At 51.7% G+C, this 23,774-nt stretch overlaps 8 protein-coding genes across 8 annotated transcripts, besides 1 other annotated feature; 3 read left to right on the top strand and 5 right to left on the bottom strand.

The window, feature by feature from the left end:
* Positions 1 to 23,774: part of a sequence feature (contig 1.51 915..1114266(-1)) that runs on past both edges of the window.
* Positions 640 to 2,998, bottom strand: ANIA_03115 (sugar transporter-like protein; the record flags this gene model as incomplete). Its single annotated transcript, XM_655627.1, has 10 exons — positions 640 to 897; positions 1,023 to 1,152; positions 1,325 to 1,463; positions 1,517 to 1,633; positions 1,757 to 1,834; positions 1,887 to 1,902; positions 1,954 to 2,143; positions 2,286 to 2,584; positions 2,645 to 2,844; positions 2,914 to 2,998. The coding sequence occupies 10 exons, from the start codon at positions 2,996 to 2,998 to the stop codon at positions 640 to 642; spliced, it is 1,512 nt and encodes a 503-aa protein (XP_660719.1).
* On the bottom strand, positions 3,956 to 6,317 carry ANIA_03116 (transcription factor TFIIIB subunit BRF1; the record flags this gene model as incomplete). Its single annotated transcript, XM_655628.1, has 3 exons — positions 3,956 to 5,590; positions 5,647 to 5,808; positions 5,973 to 6,317. The coding sequence occupies 3 exons, from the start codon at positions 6,315 to 6,317 to the stop codon at positions 3,956 to 3,958; spliced, it is 2,142 nt and encodes a 713-aa protein (XP_660720.1).
* ANIA_03117 (putative copper resistance-associated P-type ATPase) lies at positions 7,387 to 11,022 on the top strand (the record flags this gene model as incomplete). Its single annotated transcript, XM_655629.1, has 1 exon — positions 7,387 to 11,022. The coding sequence occupies one exon, from the start codon at positions 7,387 to 7,389 to the stop codon at positions 11,020 to 11,022; it is 3,636 nt and encodes a 1,211-aa protein (XP_660721.1).
* ANIA_03118 (crossover junction endonuclease MUS81) lies at positions 11,167 to 13,439 on the bottom strand (the record flags this gene model as incomplete). The annotated part of the gene is made up of 5 exons (XM_655630.2): positions 11,167 to 12,325; positions 12,373 to 12,779; positions 12,833 to 13,002; positions 13,061 to 13,179; positions 13,227 to 13,439. The coding sequence occupies 5 exons, from the start codon at positions 13,437 to 13,439 to the stop codon at positions 11,201 to 11,203; spliced, it is 2,034 nt and encodes a 677-aa protein (XP_660722.1). The 3' UTR covers positions 11,167 to 11,200.
* Positions 13,768 to 14,718, bottom strand: ANIA_03119 (SDR family oxidoreductase; the record flags this gene model as incomplete). The annotated part of the gene is made up of 1 exon (XM_655631.1): positions 13,768 to 14,718. The coding sequence occupies one exon, from the start codon at positions 14,716 to 14,718 to the stop codon at positions 13,768 to 13,770; it is 951 nt and encodes a 316-aa protein (XP_660723.1).
* ANIA_03120 (putative C6 transcription factor) lies at positions 15,514 to 17,728 on the top strand (the record flags this gene model as incomplete). Its single annotated transcript, XM_655632.1, has 4 exons — positions 15,514 to 15,625; positions 15,711 to 15,843; positions 15,961 to 17,036; positions 17,067 to 17,728. The coding sequence occupies 4 exons, from the start codon at positions 15,514 to 15,516 to the stop codon at positions 17,726 to 17,728; spliced, it is 1,983 nt and encodes a 660-aa protein (XP_660724.1).
* Positions 19,115 to 19,981, top strand: ANIA_03121 (uncharacterized protein; the record flags this gene model as incomplete). Its single annotated transcript, XM_655633.1, has 3 exons — positions 19,115 to 19,200; positions 19,522 to 19,628; positions 19,704 to 19,981. 3 exons carry the CDS (start codon positions 19,115 to 19,117, stop codon positions 19,979 to 19,981), a joined length of 471 nt encoding a protein of 156 aa, XP_660725.1.
* Positions 21,103 to 23,684, bottom strand: ANIA_03122 (ChAPs family protein; the record flags this gene model as incomplete). Its single annotated transcript, XM_655634.2, has 7 exons — positions 23,532 to 23,684; positions 23,301 to 23,430; positions 23,098 to 23,222; positions 22,767 to 23,047; positions 21,740 to 22,707; positions 21,320 to 21,694; positions 21,103 to 21,237 (listed from the first exon to the last, which is right to left on the bottom strand). Exons 1-7 carry the CDS (start codon positions 23,552 to 23,554, stop codon positions 21,103 to 21,105), a joined length of 2,037 nt encoding a protein of 678 aa, XP_660726.2. The 5' UTR covers positions 23,555 to 23,684.

Genomic DNA, 23,774 nt, shown 5'->3' with positions numbered 1-23,774 from the left:
AAAAGAGAAATTGATAAAAAAAAAAAATAGAAAAGTAAGCTGTGACGATGCCTTGAAATTTAGTGCCGTAGTTCGCTCCGCCTGATGGTAAGTTAAAATGTGGATGTAGCAAATCTTAGCCTTCGGCACATAAGCTGAAACTCGTCCAGTTTTGCTCTGATCATGGTAGTATATGATAAAGATACAGAATTTTTCCCCCCTGAACTACCATGTAACTAATACGTCTACCTAATCCAGTTAACACGAGTACCAGTCTGTCTTGTGTGCTTCCAGCCTTTGCCCTGCATGTGTCTCCCAGGGACAATGAAATAACAACCCAGACTCCCGCAGTGAACGCAGACAACCATCTCCTCCTAGAGCTATCCTTACTATTCACTCGCACATTTTATATCAGCATCATCACCAACACAGCGCTACCTCGATGGTTAGTCGAGTTACTCTGCCTCCAACCTCTCCATACCTGCCTACTCTCGCCTGCCGAACCTTGCTGTATCACCAACCGACTGCCGTACACTGAACACGTAATCTGGCATCCCCGTTGGTCACACCCATAGAACCCTATTCGCCAACCTACATATGAGCAAAAACGCCACTTCAAGCTCCATGGCAGCTCTCTGCTCACCTCTCCTAATCCAGCGCTCAAACTGGCGGAAAAGAGCCACCCTCCTTCTTGGAGGTCTGCCTTTGAGTTTGTGCCTGAGTTTGAGTCTGAGCATGAGTCTGAGCCGTAACCGTACTCTTCTTCTCGGTCGTAACGGTATCCGGGTCATTAGTGGAGCTAGTACTTGTGCTAGCGCTAGGTGTAGAGCAGCTGTGGCTGGTTGCTTTCACCATGAAGAGGGAGTCAATTTCCTCAAGGCTGAGATTGGCCGTTTCTGGGTAGTATAGGTAAAGGATCTAGTCCTTATTAGTTTTCATCTTTCTTTCATTGCATATTCATGGAGAAAATAGGAGAGTGGGTGGAGGGTTGGGTGTGGTGGTTGAAATGCCCGATGAAGGCTGGGAGACATGTAAAAACGTACCGGAAGAAAAGCAAGATTCATACACATGAAGATAAGGTAGCCTTTCCACTCGAGATCAGTAATTAGTGTTGGCCCAATCATGGCAACGAAGAAATTCCAGAGCCAATTCGCCGAGATTCCGATGGCGTTGCTGTTAAAGCCAACATAGTTAGCTTGGTAGATCACAAGTCAGGGTTCGGTCGCTGCTATCAACACCAAGGATGTTGGGTAGCACTGGCCAATGCCATGTGTGCCCTAGCAACTTGCAAGGGGTTGCGCTGGATAGCTCGAGGAATGTGAGGACGGATGGCTGGCCAGCTTACCCTTTTGTGCGGACGTGCATGGGCAGGAGCTCAGGTCCGTACACCCAGGGCACACAGTTAGTGGAAGCGCCATAAATCAGCATGAAGAGGAAGAAGAATGCGACGGACGCAGCACCGGCAGGTTTCTCTTGCGGCGTTCCTTGACGTGGTTAGCTAGGGCTGGGGTTGTAGTTAAAGTTGGTATTTACTAACCTTTGAAGGAGAGAAGAATGGAGATCATCATCATGCAAATGAACAGGCCAAAAGAGCCCCACATCATCGGCTTCTTCCGGCCAAGGCGATCAGAGTAGAAAGTGGGATAGAAGGAGCCTGAAGGGGGGGAGAGAAGTGTCCCTCTTAGCGTCAAGTGTAAAGGTTTTGGGGTGGATGGTGCGTTGCATAATTGGATGGGGTTGGGATGGGGTGAAGACAGGTATGGCAAGAAGAACTTACCAATGACAAACATCACCTGGATCACTCCTCCTAGGAGTAGACTGGTTTTGGGGTCCAAACCAACATTGTATTGCAGCACTAAGGGTTGTCAGTAATGCCTTTGAGCTTAATTGCTGGGGTGGGCAGGTACCGGTCGTGACATAGGACTGCAGGCGCGTTAGTCAAGTTATGCTTCGAAGAATTGCAGTTATACTCACCACGATGATGTTGACACCTCCCATTTGGTTGATGAACTGCAGTCCATATGCCAGTAAGACCCGTCGGCCCGTTTGAATCTCGTCCTTCTTCAACACCTGGGACCATTTGTACTCGCCGCGGAGACTGTCTAGCTCAGTGGCTCTAAATATTCCCTCCGCATCATCGACCACTTTGGGGTCATTCTCCGGCCTATCATAAAAGTCACAGAGAACTCGCACTGCCTCGTTGCTCAGACCCTTACGGCACAGCCATCGAGGGCTCTCCGGTAGTCTTTAAGTCCGCCGGTCAGCTAGGACTCAAAGTTCCACCGGTATGCAAGAGCTAAACTTACCCGGCAACAAGTATGGCCACAATGATGATGAAAACCAGCTGAGCAGCGATTGGAAGTCTCCAAGCGACTGATCCAGGGGCGAAGCTCATTCCATAGACAAACCAGTAGGCACCCGAGATTCCAACACCAACGGAGAGAGGCTGGCTGCACACGTACATTCCTCGATTCCGCGCTTCACAAAGCTCAGACTGGTACACCGGTACGATCGAGGTCATGATCCCGGTGCCAATCCCCCCGATAAAACGCGATGCGAGCATTTGAGCCCTGGAATAGGCGCATGCTTGTGGAATCGCCCCAATCTGCGCTTAATGTCAGCGAATTCTTCGCTCTGATCTAGACATCGTAAGAAAAGTACTCACTGTTAGAAGGCCCATGGCAATCCACATGGACTTGCGAAATCCAAGGCGGTCACTTGTCATGAAGGCTGCTGCAGTGCCAGCCAAGCAGCCGATGTTGTAAATGCCAACAATCACCCCAAGGACAGCAGAACTGGGATGCTCGACGACATTGCGAAAATCCTCATTCTCAAGGACACCCGCAATAGCCCCTTGGTTGTAACCTAAAAGACGGGGTAATAGCAAGATCAGCCTGCCGTGCCTCAGGTGCTGCTCCCAGGGACCCTACCTACCGAACAAAACGAATGCCATCAGGCAAGTGAACAGAATGGCCATTCGAAGGCCTAGCCCTCTGCCGTACATCTCAAGCTTCGCCATTACTCTGTTGAAGGACATAAAAAACAGAAGTATTGAGCAATGGGCACTTCAGAGGTTCCTGATCGGCCGTGAATCAAAATAAACCGAAGAGTGTAACATGTGCACGGCTCCCGGGATTGCCTATTTATCAAGCAAACATAGGGCTTATAGACCCAAGACCAGGCCGGGGGATCTGCAGGGTATACCCGAATTGCCCGTGGAGATTTGTATTTTCTGGCCAGCGGGGAAGCAATCGGCCTTGCTCTGGCTGACCTTGGCTGTCCTTCATACCAACCTCCGCGGGTAACCCGGAAATACCACCTTGACTTAAAGACACGAGTAAAGGAGGCAGAGTCAGCAGGTGCTGCCAGGGAGTAAGTACGGCAAAAGCCCTGTTTCGCATTCTGTATAGTGGGACACTGTCCCTGCGCATTCTTTGTGAGATATAGCTCAAGCTGAGTTCAGGCCGTCAGGCATAAGACACATTGATCTTGTGAGACGAGTCCCATGTAAGAGGCACGGGAAAACGGCGTCGATAAAGGATCCAAGAGGTGATCCGAGCTCTGTATACCATTCCCAGGCAGAAGCTCTAGGTAGAAGCTCTCAGTACAACTGCCACCCTATATAATTAGGCCTCCCGCGTTGAAATGTGATATCGTAGTGGCCCCTTGTTGCATGGATAAGGCAGACATAACAATGGTCGCGAGCGAAATATACACTGCAGTACCCAAGCTGGGCCTAGTCCCCCGGGGATGTAGCAACCAAAGTCCGAGAGCTGCTGATCAAGTACGAAAACTATTTTAGAAGGCAGAGAGGTTGTAACAGCATGACTCGGTGTGCTGTCTATCCAGGGATATAAAATTAGGTTGCGTCTAGGAGGCCAATGCGAGCGTATGGAAAATGGATCAGCTTGACATGATCTATTCTCGAGCGTAGCGCGGGACTGGGTTCCCTGGCTATCTAAGTCAAATGCCGAATCTAATCACTATCGTAGTAGTCACTGCCTTCATCGTAGTAATCGCCATAATGGCCGGAGAATGCAGCATCGACGCCGTCGTCCTCGTCGCCCTCGTCGTCATCATAGTCGTTGTCCTCGTCATCTGGGTCAACAGCCTGTGGATCCGCCGGCGCTAATCCCACAACCTCAGTTGATGGATCAGTGGGAGGATTACTATCAGTCTTGGTAACAGGAACTCTGCGGTATGTTGGGTCTTCAACATGGGCAGGAATTGGAGCTGCGGCCGGAGTTGGACCTCTAGCTGCCTTTGTGGGCGTAGTAGTTCCAAGGAACCTTGGCCGCTTGGTGCCTTCAGGGTCGATGCTGGCACCGCGTCTGGAAGCCACACTCTGACTGCGACTCCGGCTGCCACCTTCACCCTCCTTCGCAGCTTCGTCACCTTCATCCTCGCCAAACAGCGTCTCGAGGAGACGGTAATTGATTTTCTTACTGAAGCCTCTCCGTTCCAGCATCCGACGCGTAGCCTCCGCCGGCGTAGATGCTCGGGTACTTCTTCCATCTCCATCTTCTCCCTCACCTTCGAGATATCGAACATCTCCCAGTCTACCCTTGCGACGCTTCCGCGGCTTACGGTCGCCGGGCTGGGCATCAGCTTCCTCCAGAGCCCTCTTTAAAGCTTTGGCCTGCTGCGTACGTAGGTAATCCTTGTTCTCATGAACCCAGATGCGCTCCTTGATTTCAACTTCATGAGGGGCTAGCAAACAGTTGGAAACTTCCGGGTCTGAATCAAACTCCGCCTCGTCAATTTCGGGATTGTCCGATACAACTTTCTTTGGCCGGGTTGCCCCGCATTCAATGCTTTCTATCATGTTGGAACCTTTGGCCAGGTATTCAGACATCTCATTTTCCAGTGCCTCTTCGGATGCGACCTGTTCAGGGGAGGGTGAGGGCAGTTTCGGGCGGCCATTTCCTTTGGTACGACCTTTTGCTAAAGGCGCCGTAGAATCCTCCGGTCCACCAACGGCAGCGGACGACTGGCTGTCTTTATCCGCTTGTATCAGAGCCGGGTCGATTGGCAAGTTGGGGATTGTGAAACCATCTGCGTCAACGCGTCTTGGCGGTACTTCTGACTCTTCTAGCCCCTCTGCGTCCTCCTCAATCTCGGCAGCAGTCTCTGCAGCATTTCTCTTAATGCTGCGGGCCGGTTTCCTTCCCTGCCGTGCCCTAGTAAATGAGGGCGGATCATGGGTATTCTCCAGTTGCACAGAGCGGAATTGGTCGACAGTCAGTTCTCCACTCTCGGTAGAGCTAAACTCGTTTAATCGTTGACTGATGGTGATTTCTGTCACTTTGACAACATAGACAACTTCGCGGACGGTGCGGCGGAAGTTGTTCATTCGGGCCGCAAGGATCAGAGCGGCTCCACAAATACCTGCAGGTCGTCGACCGGTGGTCATCCAATCGCGGTTCATGCGCTGCACAATACGCACAGCTTCGCTAGCCACTTGCATGGTTGAGGGGCCAAACTCAAGCTGTTTGGCGAATCTGTAGATCAAGCTCTCTGGATCGATTGGATTCATGAGAAAAACGTTCCCGCCCAGACGAAGTTCATCCAAGAGAGCCTTATATGTACGTCCCAATTTGAAGACGTTGATCTGAGAACCAGTTAGAGTAGGAATCTCCCATCACGCTTCACTATGGGGATACTCACCATGAGAACGTCGGCGAAATCAATCAACATGACAGTATTGCCGTCTTGGCGACGGCAAGCGATGTAAAGACAGACGGCAGCCACCGTCTTCGTCCGGCGACCTTGAATGAAATTGAGTCCCACGGCTAGCTTGAAGACCTGACCGGCAGCTTTCGAAGCACTCTCCGGAATGGTTAGAGCACGGGCCAGTTGGTTTATATATCGATTTCCTATGCTCGTTAGCTCATCGATAAGAGTAGACTGATGATGAAATGCGCACCGTTCTGTTCGGTAATTTCTCTACTTTCCATACCCCCACGCTGAAATCCAGGGCCGTGGCTGCGTACATGGGTCTGGTCTTCCCCGACGAAAGAACCTTGGACAATAGCAGCACCAGAGGCGGATTCACCAAACGTCACTTCGGAAACGATGTTGGCTTCACTGACAACTGTACCACACCCGGAACAGACCTTCTGGCCATCATCCTCAATGATATGAGGGGCTGGACAGCTCGGGTTAGGGCATGTAGTGGTCTTGGGGTGAGTGGTTGGCTTTGCGGGCTGCGGCCGTGCAACTGGCTGGGGGCGCCTGATGGCCGTAGCACCGGGGGATTTCAGACTGGCCAAGCGGCCAACAGGAGGTTTGGGGCCTCGCGGGGGAACGGGAGGACGCATCCCAGGTCTCGCAGACATGGTGCAACTGCAAGTGGTGCAAATATTAAGAGATAGGGGTAGGCTATAGTGGCCTCAGAGCTCGACAACTCTCCTATGCGAGCCTTTGCACGGGCGAGTAGATGTCCAAGAAGATATAGTCCTGCTATATCGTCATTTTTTATCGATAAATTGCTGATGTAGGAACTAGACAACAGCTTTGGATACGAAGCTCGGTATAGTTCCGAAAACGGCAGGAATGTCAGTGATTAGATAAGGCGGGCAATTTTCAGCGCTGGGGCGAGCGACGCTGAATACGCGACAAAGCTTGAAATACAAGAACAATAGATGTTATAACTAGTAAAGGAGAAAGAGAGTCCTTCAAATAGCAGAAGATAGACAAGACAACTTTTGACAAATTGGGGATGGAGCGCGGTGGATGAGGATGGAGAGAGCTGGATGGCGCGACGCGAGAATCGGGACGCAGTGGCGGAAAATTCTGTCTGGATGGTGGAGTGGAATGGATGTGTCACGTGCACAAGAAGGTCCGGAGTCGAAGTGAAGGAAAACAGATCCTGAAGAGGATAAAACCAGCCGGCCGTTCGATCCTCGGTCGCTGCTGGTTTTCTTTTCTTTTCTCGGTTCCATTCCAAGGATAATGACAATTTGATAGAAGCAAATGCATTGCTCATATGACTAGCACTAACAATGATTCCCATGGTCTCATTGCTCATGACCTCCCTGGCGTTGGTCTGGGTGCGCGTTTTGTGCGCAGTTTAGCCTCATCCACTGTCGATTTCCACATCATCCGCACAAAACCCGCATTCCAGCCCATTCACCATCCTCTGTCATTGAGTAATGGTAATAGCATAGCAGAGTCGCCCTTAGATATTTAATAATGTCACAACCCAGTTCCAGTTCACTTTTCTTCACTTTTTCAGATCTCTCCCCCCCTTTCAATCTCTCAACACCCGTACCCCTTCCAGCCAGGAAAAAGGAAGAATTCCCAGATTCAGTACAACATACCTCCATCATCTCTCCCCATCATCCATCTCTGTTTCTTCGGTACCTCTGCGGATTGAGCAGGCTGGAACACTAGCCGCCACTCGTCATGGCGCAGCCGGCTGAAAGACACCGCAGTACGTTTTTTATCAGTAACGTGCACTGCACCTCCTGCGTCGCGTATATCAATCAGGTCCTATCGGAAACGCAAGGGATAGCAGATATCGATGTCTCGATCTTCACTCACGAAGTGCATGTCGTCCATACAAAGGGAACAAACCCGCTCTCGATAGCTGAGATCTTGGCTGAGGCCGCGTTCGAGGTCCACCATGTCACGACCAGGAATTCAGCAGGCGTCATCATAGTCGATTCAGACACTGCAACTAGATTCCCTCATGACCCGAGGTTCTCCATCACCAGTCGCTCCTCTGTTGGCCAAAGGGACAAACAGAAACATCTCGCCAACTGCGATGCCTGTAGGAAGGAGGGCCAGCCGACGGATGAGAAATCTCAGCACCTTCTTTCGAATGTTCAGGGGGCCGAGGCCGAAGATGACTCGGTGTCGGCACAGGAGTCGCTACCGGAGAAGAGTCAAAAATTCCATGCGCGGATATCCATTGGTGGAATGAGCTGTGCCTCTTGCTCCAACTCCATAACAAACGAGATTCGCCAGCTTGAATTTGTGGACGATATCACTGTCACATTACTCTCGAATAGTGCCACTGTAACTTTTTGGGGGCCGCGGTCGAATGTTGAACAAATTATTGAACAGATTGAGGATATTGGGTTTGAGGCTTCGCTGGACGAGGTCAACCAGGTCGATACCGAGCCGTCTCAAACTCAAAATCTGGGGTATATTGCGGAGATTTCCATTGGGGGCATGACTTGCGGCTCCTGCTCTGGAGCTGTAACGCAAGGGCTGAATGAGCTGCCTTTCCTGACTAATGCTGTGGTCAACTTGATGTCTCACAGTGCCCAGGTCGAGCTGGATAATCCAGACGATGCGCAGCTGGTTGTACAGAAAATCGAAGATTTGGGGTACGATGCCTCGCTTGTCAATATAACACCAAAGGCAGCCGAGCTGGGCTCTGGGCTTGAGAAAAGAACTGTATCTTTTCGCGTTGAGGGCATGTTCTGCCACCACTGTCCAAAGAAGGTCTATGACTCCTTGAAGGAGATACCAGACCTTGAAATTGATGACATGTTATCTGTCAAGTATCCGATACTGAAGGTCACTTACACCCCTCGCTCACCTTCGCTTACGGTGCGAACTATACGCGAGAAGATTGAAAGCGCCCACAATGCCTTTAAAGCCGCAGTTTATCATCCTCCAAGTGTCGAGGATCGATCTCGGGAGATGCAGCGTCATGAAAGATGCCGCCTGCTTTACCGTTTCCTTTTCGTTCTGATGGTGGCTATTCCTGAATTCATAGTCGGAATCGTCTTCATGAGCCTTGTTTCCAAGGACAACCATATCCGACAGTATCTGGAGCAGTCGATGTGGTCAGGCAGCGTGACTCGCATGGAGTGGGCTCTCTTCATAATGACCACTCCTGTCATGTTTTACGGGACGGACATCTTCCATGTTCGCGCCGCAAAAGAGATCATCACCTTATGGCGTCCTGGAAGTCGCATGCCACTACTTCAAAGATTATATCGCTTCGGTAGCATGAACTTTCTCATCTCTGCTGGAACAACCGTAGCATATGTCTCCTCATTAGCTATTCTGATAATGGATGCCGTGACGAAAGCCCATTCTGATGCTCACAGCTCTACCTACTTCGACACAGTTGTCTTTCTGACCTTGTTCATTCTCGCTGGTCGTTATATGGAGGCGTACAGCAAGGGGAGAGCTGGCGATGCCGTCGCCGCGCTCGGAAAATTACGGCCGTCAGAGGCTTTGATTGTCGTGAACGCCAGCTCAGACGAGGCGCAGAGTATCGATGTCGATCTCCTCGAAATCGGAGACATAGTACAAGTTCCCCATGGAGCCTCCCCTCCCGCCGATGGGAGGATTGCAGGGCTGGGATCATTCCAATTCGATGAGAGCTCGCTCACCGGTGAATCGAAACCAGTAAGCAAAACAGCAGGAGATCAAGTCTACACCGGATCCGTGAACGTTGGTCAGCCCGTTGAGATTCAGATCACCGCTATTGGCCGTTCATCGATGCTTGATCAAATAATCGCTGTTGTGCGCGAGGGTCAGGGCAAACGTGCACCCCTTCAGCGGGTCGCAGATACGCTCGTAGGCCATTTTGTGCCCGCTATCACATTGATCGCTGTTCTGACCTTCGTAATATGGGTCTCTCTTGGAGTATCAGGAGCGTTGCCCTCAGACTACCTCGACGTAAGCCGTGGCGGGTGGCCATTTTGGAGTCTCGAATTCGCCATCGCCGTCTTTGTCGTCGCTTGTCCATGCGGCCTTGCACTTGCTGCACCAACTGCTCTCTTCGTTGGTGGCGGATTAGCTGCACGATATGGTATCCTGGTCAAAGGTGGAGGTGAAGCTTTCCAAGAGGCTAGTCGGCTCAACGCCATCGTCTTCGACAAAACCGGCACTCTGACGGAAGGAGGAAGCCTGCAGGTGTCAGACCATGAATCGTTAATCACAGACTCGAGTCATATAGAGATTGCCTGGGCTGTTGCTCGAAAGCTGGAGGAAAGCAGCAATCACCCGATTGCTCGTGCGATAGCTGCCTTCTGCAAAGCACAGCCGTCAGCGTCGGTTGTCAACTCTGAGATAGAGGAGAAATCAGGACAGGGAATGCAGGGCAGATTTACTGTATCGCTAGTAGACTCGTCGAATGGTACAGCAACGACCCGACATTTTGAAGCGGCTATCGGCAACCAGCGTCTATATGAAAGCCTTTCCTCTTCCGATCAAGACCACTATTACCTATGCAACACTCTCTCCAGATACCAGGCAACAGGCAGATCCACCGCGATTCTATCTCTGCGAGAGATATGCCCTACTGAGCCTGACTCACCAACCGGAAGTGAAACCCACTTCTTCCCAGCCATAGTATTCGCAATATCTGATACAATTAAACCCGATGCTGCAAACATGATTTCGCAGCTTCAGCAACGCAAAATCAACGTCTTCATGTGCACAGGTGACAATGAAACCACCGCGCACGCTGTCGCCGACATGATAGGCATCCCTCGAAGCAACGTCCTAGCCAACACCCTCCCAGCCGGTAAAGCCGACTTTGTCCGGCAAATTCAAATCCAACCCGCACAGGCAGGCGGCGGCGGCACAACCCGCCAAATTGTCGCCTTCGTCGGCGACGGTGTCAACGATTCCCCTGCCCTCGCCGCCGCAGATGTGAGCATCGCCATGGCGTCCGGCTCTGACGTCGCCATCAACTCCGCTAGCTTTATCCTGCTTAATTCCGAACTCACCACAATACTCAACCTTGTCCTCCTCAGCCGCCGAGTCATTAATCGCATCAAGATAAACTTTGGCTGGGCGGTAATTTACAACCTCTGTCTGGTCCCTGTTGCAGCGGGCGTCTTCTATCCGATTGTCTCTGGGCATAGAATGGCCATGGTTATGGGGGAGATGGTCACCGTCCAATCACATTGGCGGCTAAGCCCAGTCTGGGCGGCGCTGGCAATGGCGTTGAGTAGTATTTCGGTTGTCTGCAGTAGTTTGGCGTTGGCCATTGAGTGGAAGACGGTTGCCGAGGTGTGGCATAGGGTTAAGTGTAGGTTAGGGGGCCGGACTACGCGTCAACAGGAGTGATTATTTTTTTCTAGTTCCATGCATGCGATGATACCTCTTGCTTATTTTTTCTATTGATGCAATCTATACGACCATCTTTGACATCCGTTTATAAAACCCTCAGACTCTGTACAGATACGTCGAATAATATCAAAAGCCATCCCCTCGTAGTGTCAATTCTCAACCTAAACATTATACACTATCCAGGTAAGCCTCCCCAAACCTCTGCAATCTTTCTACTAAGCACTTTCGCAATCTTCTTCCTCCCTACCATAACGTGCGCCATGCGATCTGCCACCATATTCTCTTTTTGTTTGGGGTCAGTCAACTCCTCAAACGCCCTGATAAAAGCCTGGGGCGTCGGCCAGACCCTTTGAATCTCCAGCGCCTTATCCCCGCTAACCCCCTTGGTGCACATGAGCATTTTTAAGAATATGTCACGGAGTGTCAGGGCGTCTGATTTTGAGGCGATAGCGCAGAAGGTCGGGAATGTGACGCCGTATGTGACGTGCGGGTTCTCGGCGCGGAGCGTGTTGAGAGCCGAAATATGGGAGCTTGAGAGGGCGAGGTGCCGGGTCGGGAGGAGGGCGAGGGTATGGGAAGGTCTAGCTGAGGTACGCGAAGAGGGTGGTGATGGGGCGCTATACATATTTCTCAGTAGGAATGTCATGCGCGCAAGATACCGTATCGTATCGTCCAGATTCTTCGTTCGTTTGACAAAATATCCATTCACAACTTGCGTCTGTGCAATAGCCGAAGCAACCATGTCATGATATTTCTGAGCAGCTGCGGCATTTGACTCATGATGTGTCACGGCGAACTCCTCAATGAGGTAGATAACATTCTTAATGCCCGAACGGCGGAGGCGAAATTTCTGCTCATGGAAGCGGCCATCCTTTATAGAGCCTATAAGGTCGTCTAGTCGTTTACGCTCCACAATCCAGTCGAGCATAATTTCGTCGCCTTCTTCTCCGTATTTGCGGAGAAAGGTTGGATCGTGGAACTTGGCTACCCACATTGTGTCGCCGACTTCGAGGGCGCGGACTTCGGGAGTAATACCTTTGCGGATCAATTCGTTGGATATGTAGTCCCTGTCTTTGGATGTCCGAACTTCGCGCGTGTCAAGGATTAGTTGAACGGTAAAGTTGTCTGGGGAGATGGGGATTGGCGTGATCGTTGAGTTGTCTAATGTGTTCTCCAGGGAATCTAGGGTGTGCCGTTGACTATTATGAGCTTGGAGACCTGGTCTAATCTGACGTTCGAAATCCCTCTGGCTTGCAAGGTCTTCTCGCTGTGCGGTTCTAGGTTCATCCGCGGTTACATCCTGCCGGCGTCAGTAAGCTGATCTTCGCGTATTTCAGGCAAACTTACTGATTGAACATCAAACGGTAGTGTATTCTGAATTGACTTCTGGGCGGTCTTCTTGATAGCTTTGGCAACCTCCCACCCTTCTTCAGTTAAAGAATACTTTTTCAGAGGATGCCCTCGTGTATAAACGAGCTCCTTCGTGAGCAATATCTTCATCGAATTCCAAGCGGTAAAAAACTTGGTCGGATCAGAAGGCACGGTAAACGAGCTATCACAATACGGCTGTGCCTTCTCAATCAACTCCGCTTTGGTCATGCTCTGGTTCGAATTCTCATCGAGACTGCTCAGGGCGAGAATCAAAGCAAAAGGGCCGGATCGTAAAGCCGGCGCATACGGTTTGGGTTTCCGGGCCTTCTTTGCCGGTTGGCCTTCAGTGTCACCATCAGTAGACTTTCTTTTGTCCGCTTTGGCTGTTAATGTTTTTTAGCATATGAACTAAAGCAAGCCGTTGACAGAACCTCACCAGTCCGTGGATCTTCGGGCATGGGAAGCCCGTGCTCCTTGCAATACTCCTTGAGTTTATTTGTGAGACGTTCGCATAGTTTAGGTCCCAGGCCGTTGAGTTGCTGAGCTTCCGAGGGGTGTTGGAACGTCAAGGGACATGCTTTCATCGACTCGTACGCCTTTTTGTACCTGGATGACTATTAGCTCCCCTTCTTGGTTTTGACGAGGACGCATCAGGTGAACGCACACCGTGACTCCCTTGGTATTACGCTCCCGGGCCTGGTCGAGCCATTCCTTAATCCAACCCAGAAGCAGGGGGTTTGCGCAAGTATCGTCGCTCATGGCGTTGCTGAGTTGCCACCCGAGCTCAAGTTTCCAAAGTCTCTCACAGACCTCCCATACCTAGATCCCACAGCAAGATTGAAGCACGAAGAAATCAGCCCGCGCTCAGCCTGAGTCTCTTTGGCTGCCATCACACGGCAAATAGAGCTCAAAAACAGCTTGGTTGCTCCATGGGAGTCGCGATCGACGCGTGCTTCCAGGTTAGGACGCGAAGTCACGTGCGATCCCGCTTTGCCAATTTCAGGCAGAAAGGCAACAATTGTCTTATGATTTACGTACTTCATTGTTAGTTTAGCAACGGAAGGTACTGGTAAAGGAGCACGTAAACCAGGCCAGTTTCGCATAGAATGCCTTATCTGCGAGAAAAAATGGTGTATACTGTGTTGCACAACGCGACAGGCCGTTAATGCAACCAAGGTTCTACTGACGTCGCTCCGTAGGGTGTGCTGGACCTGCTGGTTAGTATTCATACACAGAGTTCAATCCATCGGTCTAAGTCGTTTGCACAATAAATCAACTAAGACCTATATGACTAACCGCAGGGCTGATATTTATGTACAGTTGTGGGAATCTTGAATTGACAAAGAATAGGCTCTCCGAGTGTTGTACACTTCATTGGCTCAGAGAAAGTTGATAGTCTCTGACTGCTGCCTCAAACGAGCTGTCGCGCTTCATTCCGAGAGAGATTGCCTGAGAATTGTCGAATCGTGTCGGCCATGAGTCAAGGATTGGCCTTAGCGTGGGGTCTTCTTTCTCTTTCAGGAGAGCCAGCTTGTCCTCCCCTCCAATCTTCGCCAGAGCGTCCATCATCTCCTGAACAGTGACACAGATTCCGGGTACATTGACCTGGCGGATATGTAACGGCAGAGAATCGGCGGGCAGCGACAGCGTGAGTATCAAGTTATGGACGAGCGTCTTGGGCGAGCAGAGCCACGACTTGAAGGACCGATCTTCGAGGGGAATGACGCACTCTTCACCATTCAACGGCTCTCGGATCATACCGGAGAGGAAAGAGGAGGCAGCGGCGGTAGGACGGCCGGGGCGGACTGAGATTGTAGGGAAACGGAGGGTAAAGCCGGTAATGAACCCCCGTCGTGTGTATTCATTAACTAGGGTCTCGCAGATGAGCTTCTCCGCACCGTACGATGACTGGGGAGTCGGAATGACAGTATCGTCCACCACTTCAGGCAGCGGTTGACCGTATACGGCCTGACTGGAAGAGTAGATCACCCTGACCCCGGGACAGGTTGCACGAAGGGCCTCGAGGAGCTTGCGAGTAGCGTCGACATTGACAGTCATGCCCAGATCAAAATTGGCTTCGGACCCAGATGACATGATGCCATGGAACGCATAGACGGCGTCTAGGGATTTGTCCACCACCGTATCCGCCGCCTTGACGAGGTCCGCCGTGACAGTGCGCGCATTCTGAGGATACTTGACGCCGGCTGGGATCGGTGGTTCATTGATATCGGTCAGGACGAGAGTATATGAAGGGTCATTGAGCAGTTCTCTCGCAAGCAATTGGCCAATGAAGCCCGCAGCACCCGTGATGAGAATATGCATTTTGGAAGGATACGGATACCTAGAATGTCCAGCAACTTTTTACCAGCCTTTCTCAGGTCTTGGGGGTCTTGGTCTTAAAAAAGAATCTGGTTGACATGCCCATCTATGGTCCTGTCTATAGTGGGGATTGCCTCCACATTCGCATCAAGTCCGAACCTGTCCGCGACCGGACTTATGCCGGATCCTCCACACTCGATGATTGGAGAACAGGCCTGGCCTGCAGAATGAGCTCTGCGAATCGCTAATCGTTACAGCGCTTGGTTTCAATGAAGCTGGATAGCAGGGTGGGTTGAGCTGGTGTTCCCTCATTCTTGCTGACTAGCGTAATCTGAGACCCCAGCAATTTTGGACGTCTGTCGTGTGACTACATAGTACAATACGCGCCTCTCGAGTCCATCCCGTGAATGAGATCTAAGGGTCGGTACTGGGCAGAAAGAGATGATTTTCAGGAGTATACGAAGATTGCGTAGACTATTCCTGCCGCGTAGACGCTGTGAACTCTGAAGCTACCCTCTGTAGCGTCCGTGCCGCCCACCCTACCGTAGCGGGGTTCTCCCCAGCTCCTCTTTGACCCTCTTATCCTTCCCTTCCCCGATTTCTTCGCCCATCTTCCCCAAACTTCCATCTCTCCCTTATCCACCACCGAGAATCTTTGCTCAAACCTCACCCGGACCAGCAGCGAGTCGCGGGGGATTACCGATTCCCATTTCGTCGCCGATCTTAGTCGTCGCGAATCGCGAGCTATGCACGCTGCATGATACCGGAGCATCCCCGATCTCGCCAGTCTCCGCTATCATGAAGCGTTCCTCCTTCGATGCTGGCCTTGACGGCCGGCAACAGGACCGCCGCCACTCTGCCGTCCCTGATGAGCGGCCTACTCCGCTGAAGATTTCCAAAGCCCGCGCTTGTAGGTGTTTTCTCTGGGATATGGCGACCCAACTCCGCTGAGAGAACGACGACGTCGGATGGCTACTAATTCGCGAGCGGTACAGGCGCGGAGTGCAAACGCCACAAGATTCGCTGTGAATTCCGGCCAGGCGAAACAAGCTGCACGAAATGCCTGCGCAGCGGGATTAAGTGTGTTGTGAATGACTTTTCGCAGAAGTTTGTTGATGACGATGGAGTGTAAGTCGCCTGGTCCTCGACGGTCCTCGTGCTGGTGCTTGGGCTGGTCATCGAGCTGTTGGAGTGCTTTCTAGTGCTGTTTGCGAGTTGCAGCCTTTGACTGACACCGGGCGCTAGGTGGAAAGCTCGAGCGTCGGCCACTATCCAGCAACTCCAAGCAGCCGTGTCGCATCTTCTCCGCCAGAACGGGCTTCCAGAGCTCTCGACATACACAGTTGGCGACAGTCCCAACGGTCCTTCCCCAGCCGCACCTTCATACCACACCGGAAACCGCCATTCGATGAACGGCTCGCCGTCGGATGTGAAACCCGACGGACCGGGGCTGGTCGTGACACGCGAGCCCTCGCAGGAACCAGATTTACAAGACCGAGAGTTGGTGCCCGCGCCAATGCGCAGTCTATATGAGGTGACGAAGCTGCGGGATTTGCGGCACAATCATATCGAGCAGCCCAAGTCGACGCTTCTGGAAGAGGACTTCCTTTCGCGGGGCCTCATCTCTCTTCAAGAGGCGGAGGAACTGTTTGCGTATTTCAGCCGGACCATGAATCAGCTGCTCTGGGGTGGGATCATCCTTGTCCATCGCGACCTCACTTCAGTACGGCGAGCGTCAAGTCTGCTGGCGGCTGCGGTGCTTACGGTCGCAGCGCTGCATATTCCCAACCGCACCGAAACTCTGAACCTGTGTTATAGCGAGTACGTGTCGCTGGTCTCGAGCATGTCACTGACCCGTGCCCATACTCTGGATGACGTTCGAGCGCTCTGTGTCGGGGCGTTTTGGCTGTCGGAGCTGAGCTGGAAGCTGTCCGGCCATGCGGTACGAATAGCTACGGAGCTGGGCCTCCACCAGAGCTACCAGAAGATGATCCGCGGCCACAGCGACCAGTACGAAAGAGCCCAACTCTGGTATTTACTCTATGTCTGTGATCACCATTTCAGTATAGCGTACGGCCGACCGCCCGTCATCCACGAGGACCAGGCGATCAAAAACTACGAAACGTTCCTGCAGGCGCCAATGGTTGTTCCTGGCGATATTCGGCTGCTAGCCCAGGTCGCTCTTTTCATGATCCTGACCGAGGCATACCGGACGTTTGGAAGCGACACCGAACAAGCCCTGACGGAAGAGGACTTTGGTCAACTGCGTGTTTTCAATGTAGCCATAGATCAATGGCGGCTCTTATGGCAACCACGTTCTGGTAAGTCGACCGCAACCTGTTTTTTTACAGAATATCTGACCCTCGCTGCAGCCGACAGTCCCTACGTCCGGACCTACCCTTCGAAGGGAGTGGTCCTTCATTACCATTTCGCCAAGTTCCAGCTCAATTCGCTCTCCCTCCGAGCCCTGTCTCCAACCAACACACCCGTATTCTCGATGGACCGCAAGGAATCGGCCAACATCGCTATATCATCCGCCATGGCATGCTTGAACATGGTGCTAGAAGAACAAGATATCCGTGACGCCATTGTCGGGGTACCCATCTTCACGCACACCATGGTCACGTTTTCTGCACTGTTCCTTCTCAAGGTCGCAGTTAACTGGAACTCGGCGTACCTGAGTCTGGATAGTGGGCTTGTGCGAAGTCTAGTCGAGCGGGTGATTGAGCTGTTGAACTGCGTCTCTGCGGGCGAGAGACATTTGACAAGACATATTGCTCGTGGACTGAGCAAGATGCTGGAGCGATTTGACTCGTGGGATATGTCGAATGGCGTGCCCGCCGGGACCGTAGGCGAACGGGCAGGCAGCGGCGTTCCTGGCGGTGCAAACGCAATGGCGCAAGGATTCCCGCCGCCAGACCTGATCTACGATATGGTAGGGACGTACGGGTTCGGCTTGGACGAGAATCTGCTCGATCCCAGCATGGCAAATTTTGAGTATCTGGCGCAGTAATCAAGACGGTTTATTAACGTGCTATGGATTATGACAGTGTAATGTATTGACACTCAATGTGAGAAGGGTGAGAGAACGATAATAAGGGTACACCTAGTAATACTACCATCAAAGTGCAACTCGAGCCATTCCTCTTCTACCTTTACTCCAGCCACAGCCATTATTCTTGCCAGTATTCCAGCCAGCATCCAGCACAGTTGCCAAAGTCAAATCCCTTCGAACCATTGTTCAGGGCCTTTTAGGATCACCTTACTTTGACTGCGTGGTTCTTCCCAGGCTGACATCACGATTCCCATGCCCTCCTGCCTGTTGCCACGCACCGGATGCTCTATGCTCACGGACGGCATTCCTTACTGTATTGTAGCTCAGTACCACTTGCTATGTATAGCATTTATATCATTGGCTAATAGGGACCCATCCACCAGTAGCGGCGTATTGCAATTACCATACACCCTCGTCCTCTGGATCCTCTGATTGACAGATCATCTTCCATCTCTTTCTTTCACAGAACTCAGCAACCACCATTTCTCATGCTAAGAACGCAATCAGCCGAGCCTGGCTGTCTCGAGAAAATGGCCAGCCTTGACCGAAAGAGTGCAATACCACATAACCTTCAATTTGAAATAGCAAAACCGAAGCTGCGCGGACTCCGCCACAAAAGCTGGTTCCTAAGCTCACGGCCTCACGCAACCCCTCCCCCTTTCTGTTGCATGGGCATGACTCCAGGTTGCTCGGACTCGAACAGTCGCTGCGTTGCTGCGTCGCTCGACGCCGCAACGCAGACGCGAGGAGGAGGAGGAGGAGGAGGAGGAGGGGCCGTCCCTTCGCGTGCGACAGACAGTGCGGGTAAAGTCCCGAGCAAAACAAACGATGGCGTCCTCTTGGTCGTGCTGCAGGACCTTGCACCCAGCACCTAACTACGCCGAAGTAGGTCCTAGAGCTTTCGACCTCGCACCCACCTCCAACCACCGGCCGGAGCGGCTCTTTGCGTCCCAGAGTCCCAGCTCCTCCCTGCTTGACTTTTGCACCTCCGCAGCTGAAGTAATCTGGTCATGATGGTCAGGCTCACCCATTCCGTGTCTGGTCCTCCCCCCCCCCCCCCCCCCCTTGAGAAGACTGGCTGGCTGGTGGTCGCGGTCGTGCTCGTAGTCGTCGTCGTACTAAGCCCAGTCCCCTTCGTTTCCCTGGCCTGCCCTGGTCTTCTCCCCATTTAATCTCCATACTCCTCTCTTCTCTCTTCTCCTCTCCATCCCTCTCAAAAAGTCTTCTCATCCTTCTTCTTATCCAAAATCATTGGTGTTCTCCCCCATTGACTCACTGGTCTTTCACAACCCTTAATCTCATCCGCGCGCCATTTTTAGACCTCACGCTTGTCTCTGTTGCAATATGTCCACTCGTAAGAGAAAGCAGGAGCTCGAGGAGGAGGAGGAGCTCCAGGCGCTCCCTAGTGACGAGAGTGAGGAGGAGGAAGAGTAAGTCTGCTTGTCAAGTCGATTCTTTCTCTATTCTATAGACTTCCCTTCTCCTTCTTTGCCTTCTTTGCGCCCTTTGCGCCCTTTGCAATTGCGGCGCTGCGAGTTTGCGCTTTTGTTGCGCGTCCTACCGTATCTCGTCTCTTGTCTTCCTACCACCGATCCAGATGCACCTTAGCCTACTAGTGTTCCCATTCCCATTCCTGTCGCGTTATCATCGTATCTGTGCAGGGACGCTCCATTCCTGGACCCTCCCCCAACCCCATTTCCCCACACCCGCTCGTTAGCTCATAACCACTTACTGACAAGACCCGCAATCAGGTACGAAAGCACCGAGGGAGAAGGTGAAGGTGAAAGCGAAGGAAGCGAGGAAGAAGAAGACCTTTCCGAGGAGGAGCCTGAGGAGGAGGAGGAGCCCGAAGAGCAGGGTACGCAACCAATTCTCACCCAATGCTCCATCTCCATCCACTACAGTAACCTCGGCTAACCAATCAAACCACCAGGCCCTCCCGCTTCCAAGAAGCGAAAGACGGCTGCTGCGCCGAAAGCCGATGACGAGGACGAAGATGCAGTAGAAGAAGAAGCCGAAGCGAACGGCAAAGCGGGCGGCGATGAAAACGGTCTTGACAATGATGAAGGAGAGGACGAGGAAGATGCTGAAGCCGAAGGTGAAGAAGATGAAGAGGCTGACGAGACTGCAAAGACCAGCGCCCCTGCCGCGAAGGTGAAGGGAGATGCTGCTGCTGCCGCTGAGGGTGCGACTGCGGAGACGAAGGCTTGAATCTGATGCACGGTTATCAAAGACCGAATTCGCATCATAAGTCTTAGCTCGTCATTCCTTGATCTGATCCGATATAGCTTGATCTGCATAGGAACTAAGAGGCATATATGGATGATCTCGTGCATTATGATAGGTACCGTAAGAAAACGTAGCTACAGGCTGTGAAAGGCTCGCCAACGCTAGGAATCACGCCGAGCTGCGCAGCCATCATCCCGCTTAGCAAATTGGCCTTTCTTCTTGTCACATATTAACATCCTGGTTCTTCATCAATGGCCAAAAAGTAGAACCACTGGCTTCGCTTCGAGAACGTGTACCATTTGACTAGTTCTGATTCTTATCGTGGGCACCCAGGTTAATGGCATTCTTGGCTCTTGTCCATAGGCAGCGATGCTAACGTGCTCACCTTGATTGACTCTGAAAAAAAGAGCCGTCACCGTGTGTTAAGAGTGAACAGTTGTTATCCAGTATAAACCAGCAGGTAGAATATACTAGAGATATGAATCTGGCCCGTGTTGATAGATCTTCTCCCAAACTTTGTATGGATCAAGTATACGAGGCTGTTGAATAGATTATTATATTTTTAGAGCGAGAGGCTGGGTAGCGTTGGATGTACATGCTCGGCCAGACCGGTGAATTGCCTTTGGCGCGAAAGATATTGCTGGGATGTAAAAAGCAGGGATCGGGCGTTTGCCTGCTATAGAGGCGCCACGTTGCCGATGTCGGCATTCACTTTTGCATGATGATACTGTATGAAAATTAGTCTGGCATCGCTCTTAAGACAGTAGGAATGACCACGTCTGTACGATAGGTGAATATAATGTGAAGATAGATAGGGCTACGACATCCGTATATCTATACGATACAAGCAACTTGACAAGTTCACTGATATAGGCTCACAGTCCTCGATATTCTATACATTTAGAATTAGTAAGAAAGCGATCGCTCTGGCAATCAGGTATAGGATGAAACGAGAAGACAGAAGAGAGAACCATCCTCGGAGGGAAAGCAGTAAGTACAGTATATTATAAAAGTAGTAGACCATACGGATTGCCTACAACGTCGCGCTGATCGTTCTGACTTCAGCTGTTTGCTTCGAACAATCTCAGCCGCAAGCCAGACCGCTAACCATCACTACCGCTGCTGCGGAACGTCGCGCACAGTTGACAGTATTGATGGGTGAGGTCTAGAACGTGCTGGGGCAGGTTCGTGGCCTGAACGATGCTGCGGACTTTGACGGCGCCCTCGTCTTCGATCAACTTGCGGATCATATATAATAGCTCAGGGGAGAACTTAAGGCCGTTAGCATGTATTCAAACATCAGCGAAGAGGGAAACGAACCTCAGAGTACCATCGGTACTGCCAGGCGATGAGGCGAATCAAAGCACTGAGCATCCCCCTGGTGTCATTCTGCTTTTCATGTAGCTTGAGAATGCCACGCATGGCTTTTGGCGAGAAACGGATTGACAAACAGGCTTGGTAGGCTTCGATGGCCTCATCAAAGTGGTGCAGCCGCTCTGCCAGCTCACCAAGAATCTCCCATTCAGTAGCTGATTTCTTGTACTCCATCGCTTGTTGCCGGTACTGGGCTACCTCCGTACGCCAGATTGTATATATGCGGAGATCCTCATATAAGACCATAAAGAGATTATCCAGCCATCTTTCGCATAGTCGTTTATTCTTGAACTGTGTATATGATGCGTGTGACGGGTCGGGCTGTAAAGTCAGTAATGCCTTCTCTCGTGAAGAGCCGGTACTTACATCGTCATTGCCAGACTTAACAACTTCCGATGCCATTGTCTGCTCGGGCCTCTCGATTGAGTTCTCGCCTTGTGTGTGGTCGTCGCCATTGACAATCTCCGTGACAGATTCCACTGGGCGACCGTCTCCATTTTCCTGCTCGCGACTACCATTTGTCTCCGCGGTTTCCGCGGGCTCTGTTGACTCTGCTGACTCTGCGGGGCTATCACCATGCGAATGGATTGATGGCTTTGTGGAGTGCTGGCGCTCTGAGCGATATTCCTCTTCCATGACGAAAACCTCGCTGCGCACCTTAAGGAGCTGGTCCCAGCCGATCGCGGCGGCAATCTTGGTCAGCAGGTTGTAGGCTTTCAGAAATGTTCCCTGGTATGTGGCCGCATGCAGCCTCCGCAACGACGGATGTACATAATCATGAGGGTCTCCCTGTTTCGGCTGACCTTCGTCGATCTCGTCTAACATGCTCTCTGCTAGAATGGGCAGCATGATCCGAGACGGCTGGGGCATGCGTGGTGTGTCTTTGTCCTGGTAGGTGAACATCGGGCAGGAGTTCAGCGTCAAAAGAGCCAAATCCCATTTCTCTAGGCACACGTAAACCTCAGCCAACCGAGCCCAGGTGCTGAATTCGCTGGGGGCAGCGGTTACGGCGCGCTTAGCACACTCCAACGCCATTTCGCCTTCTCCTTTGCTAGCGCAGAAGGCAGACTGGCAGTCAAGTAACGCGTAGTCCATGGGAACATCTTGCAGAGCGTCGTACATAAGCCGCACTGCTTGAACCTCTTCATCCGCCATCCTGAAAACTTGAGCGAGCAAAGACGAGACCTCCACGTCCCTTGTGCGCAGTTTCTCGAATAAGTTGATACCAGAAGCATACCGGCCCGTGGTCTGAATGTACTTGAGAAGACCGGCCGTGAGGTGGTTGCTCACTGTGTTCGGAACTTGGGTTTCGGGGTCGGAACTGAGTTGTCTTCCTACAGGTTTGTCAGCTAAATCCATCCCGAAGTCAAAGAGTGAAGTCGAATAGTTGTACCTAAGAAGAATAATTTCTCGGCAGCATCTAAGAATCTATGCTCCATTTCGGTGTTCGTAACGGGGTTGAAACGACGAACCCCGACAATCTTCCTAATAGCATCGCCGCTGCCGTCGTCCGCATATGAATATGCTCGCAAGACTCCGCAAAGAAAAGTTTCCAGCCATAATGCATCGGTCGCAACACGTTTATCTCCGCGTTCGTCGATACAGTAGCTTTCGAGGCTTCCAGGGATCTTCACTTCGACTCGCATGTCCAAATGGGAGAACGCATTGTAGCAACTGCACAAGTTAACTCAGCCCATCACTAATACACCAGATGGAAAGCTAACCAGTAGATTCCTGATACCACTTTATTCGCCTTATCGAGGGGGGATGCCACTAGGGTGTTCACGTAGGCAGCCAAGCTTGCGGAGGAAGATGCATCAATACCGGTGACATGGTGATAAACGCCAGTCTAGACATCAGAAAACCCGTTAGCTACTTCCAATCATCCCTGGACTCAAATGATGAAATAAATAGAAGAGAGAGATACCTGACGTGTTGAACCAGTCTTTGGCTGCTTGATCAAGTACACCAAGTCTGGAGGGCCCAATTCCCTTAGGTTCTGTAGTGACTCTGTACGCGCATCAACGGCAGCAAGTATGTCCTCCTCCTCATAAATCCTAGAATATATTCCAATGGTTAGCAGTCTATCCCGGACGGTGTAAGCACTGCAATTGCATTGCACCGCAGCTCTCAGGAGCAACAGAGGGGAAACAAATACTCGGGAACAGCTGGCGCGACCATGGCGCACTATGAGGGGCGCAAGAAGCCTGCGCAGAAACGAAGAAGGGAAGCAAAGGAATAAGCAGAGTGCGAGTTAGTTGTCCGTTCCGACTGGAGGACAGAAAGTCCTTTCAATGATCAGGAGTGGCTGTAGCTCGCTGTCGTCGTCACTCTTGCCTTTCATGTTCCTGAGGCACGGTCGGAGGCGGAAGGAGCCATTCTTCTTTGGGATTGGGATCTC

Source organism: Aspergillus nidulans, chromosome VI (genome assembly GCF_000011425.1).
Source record: "Aspergillus nidulans FGSC A4 chromosome VI".
NCBI lineage: Eukaryota > Fungi > Ascomycota > Eurotiomycetes > Eurotiales > Aspergillaceae > Aspergillus > Aspergillus nidulans.
This window is presented reverse-complemented; position numbering and strand designations above follow the sequence as displayed.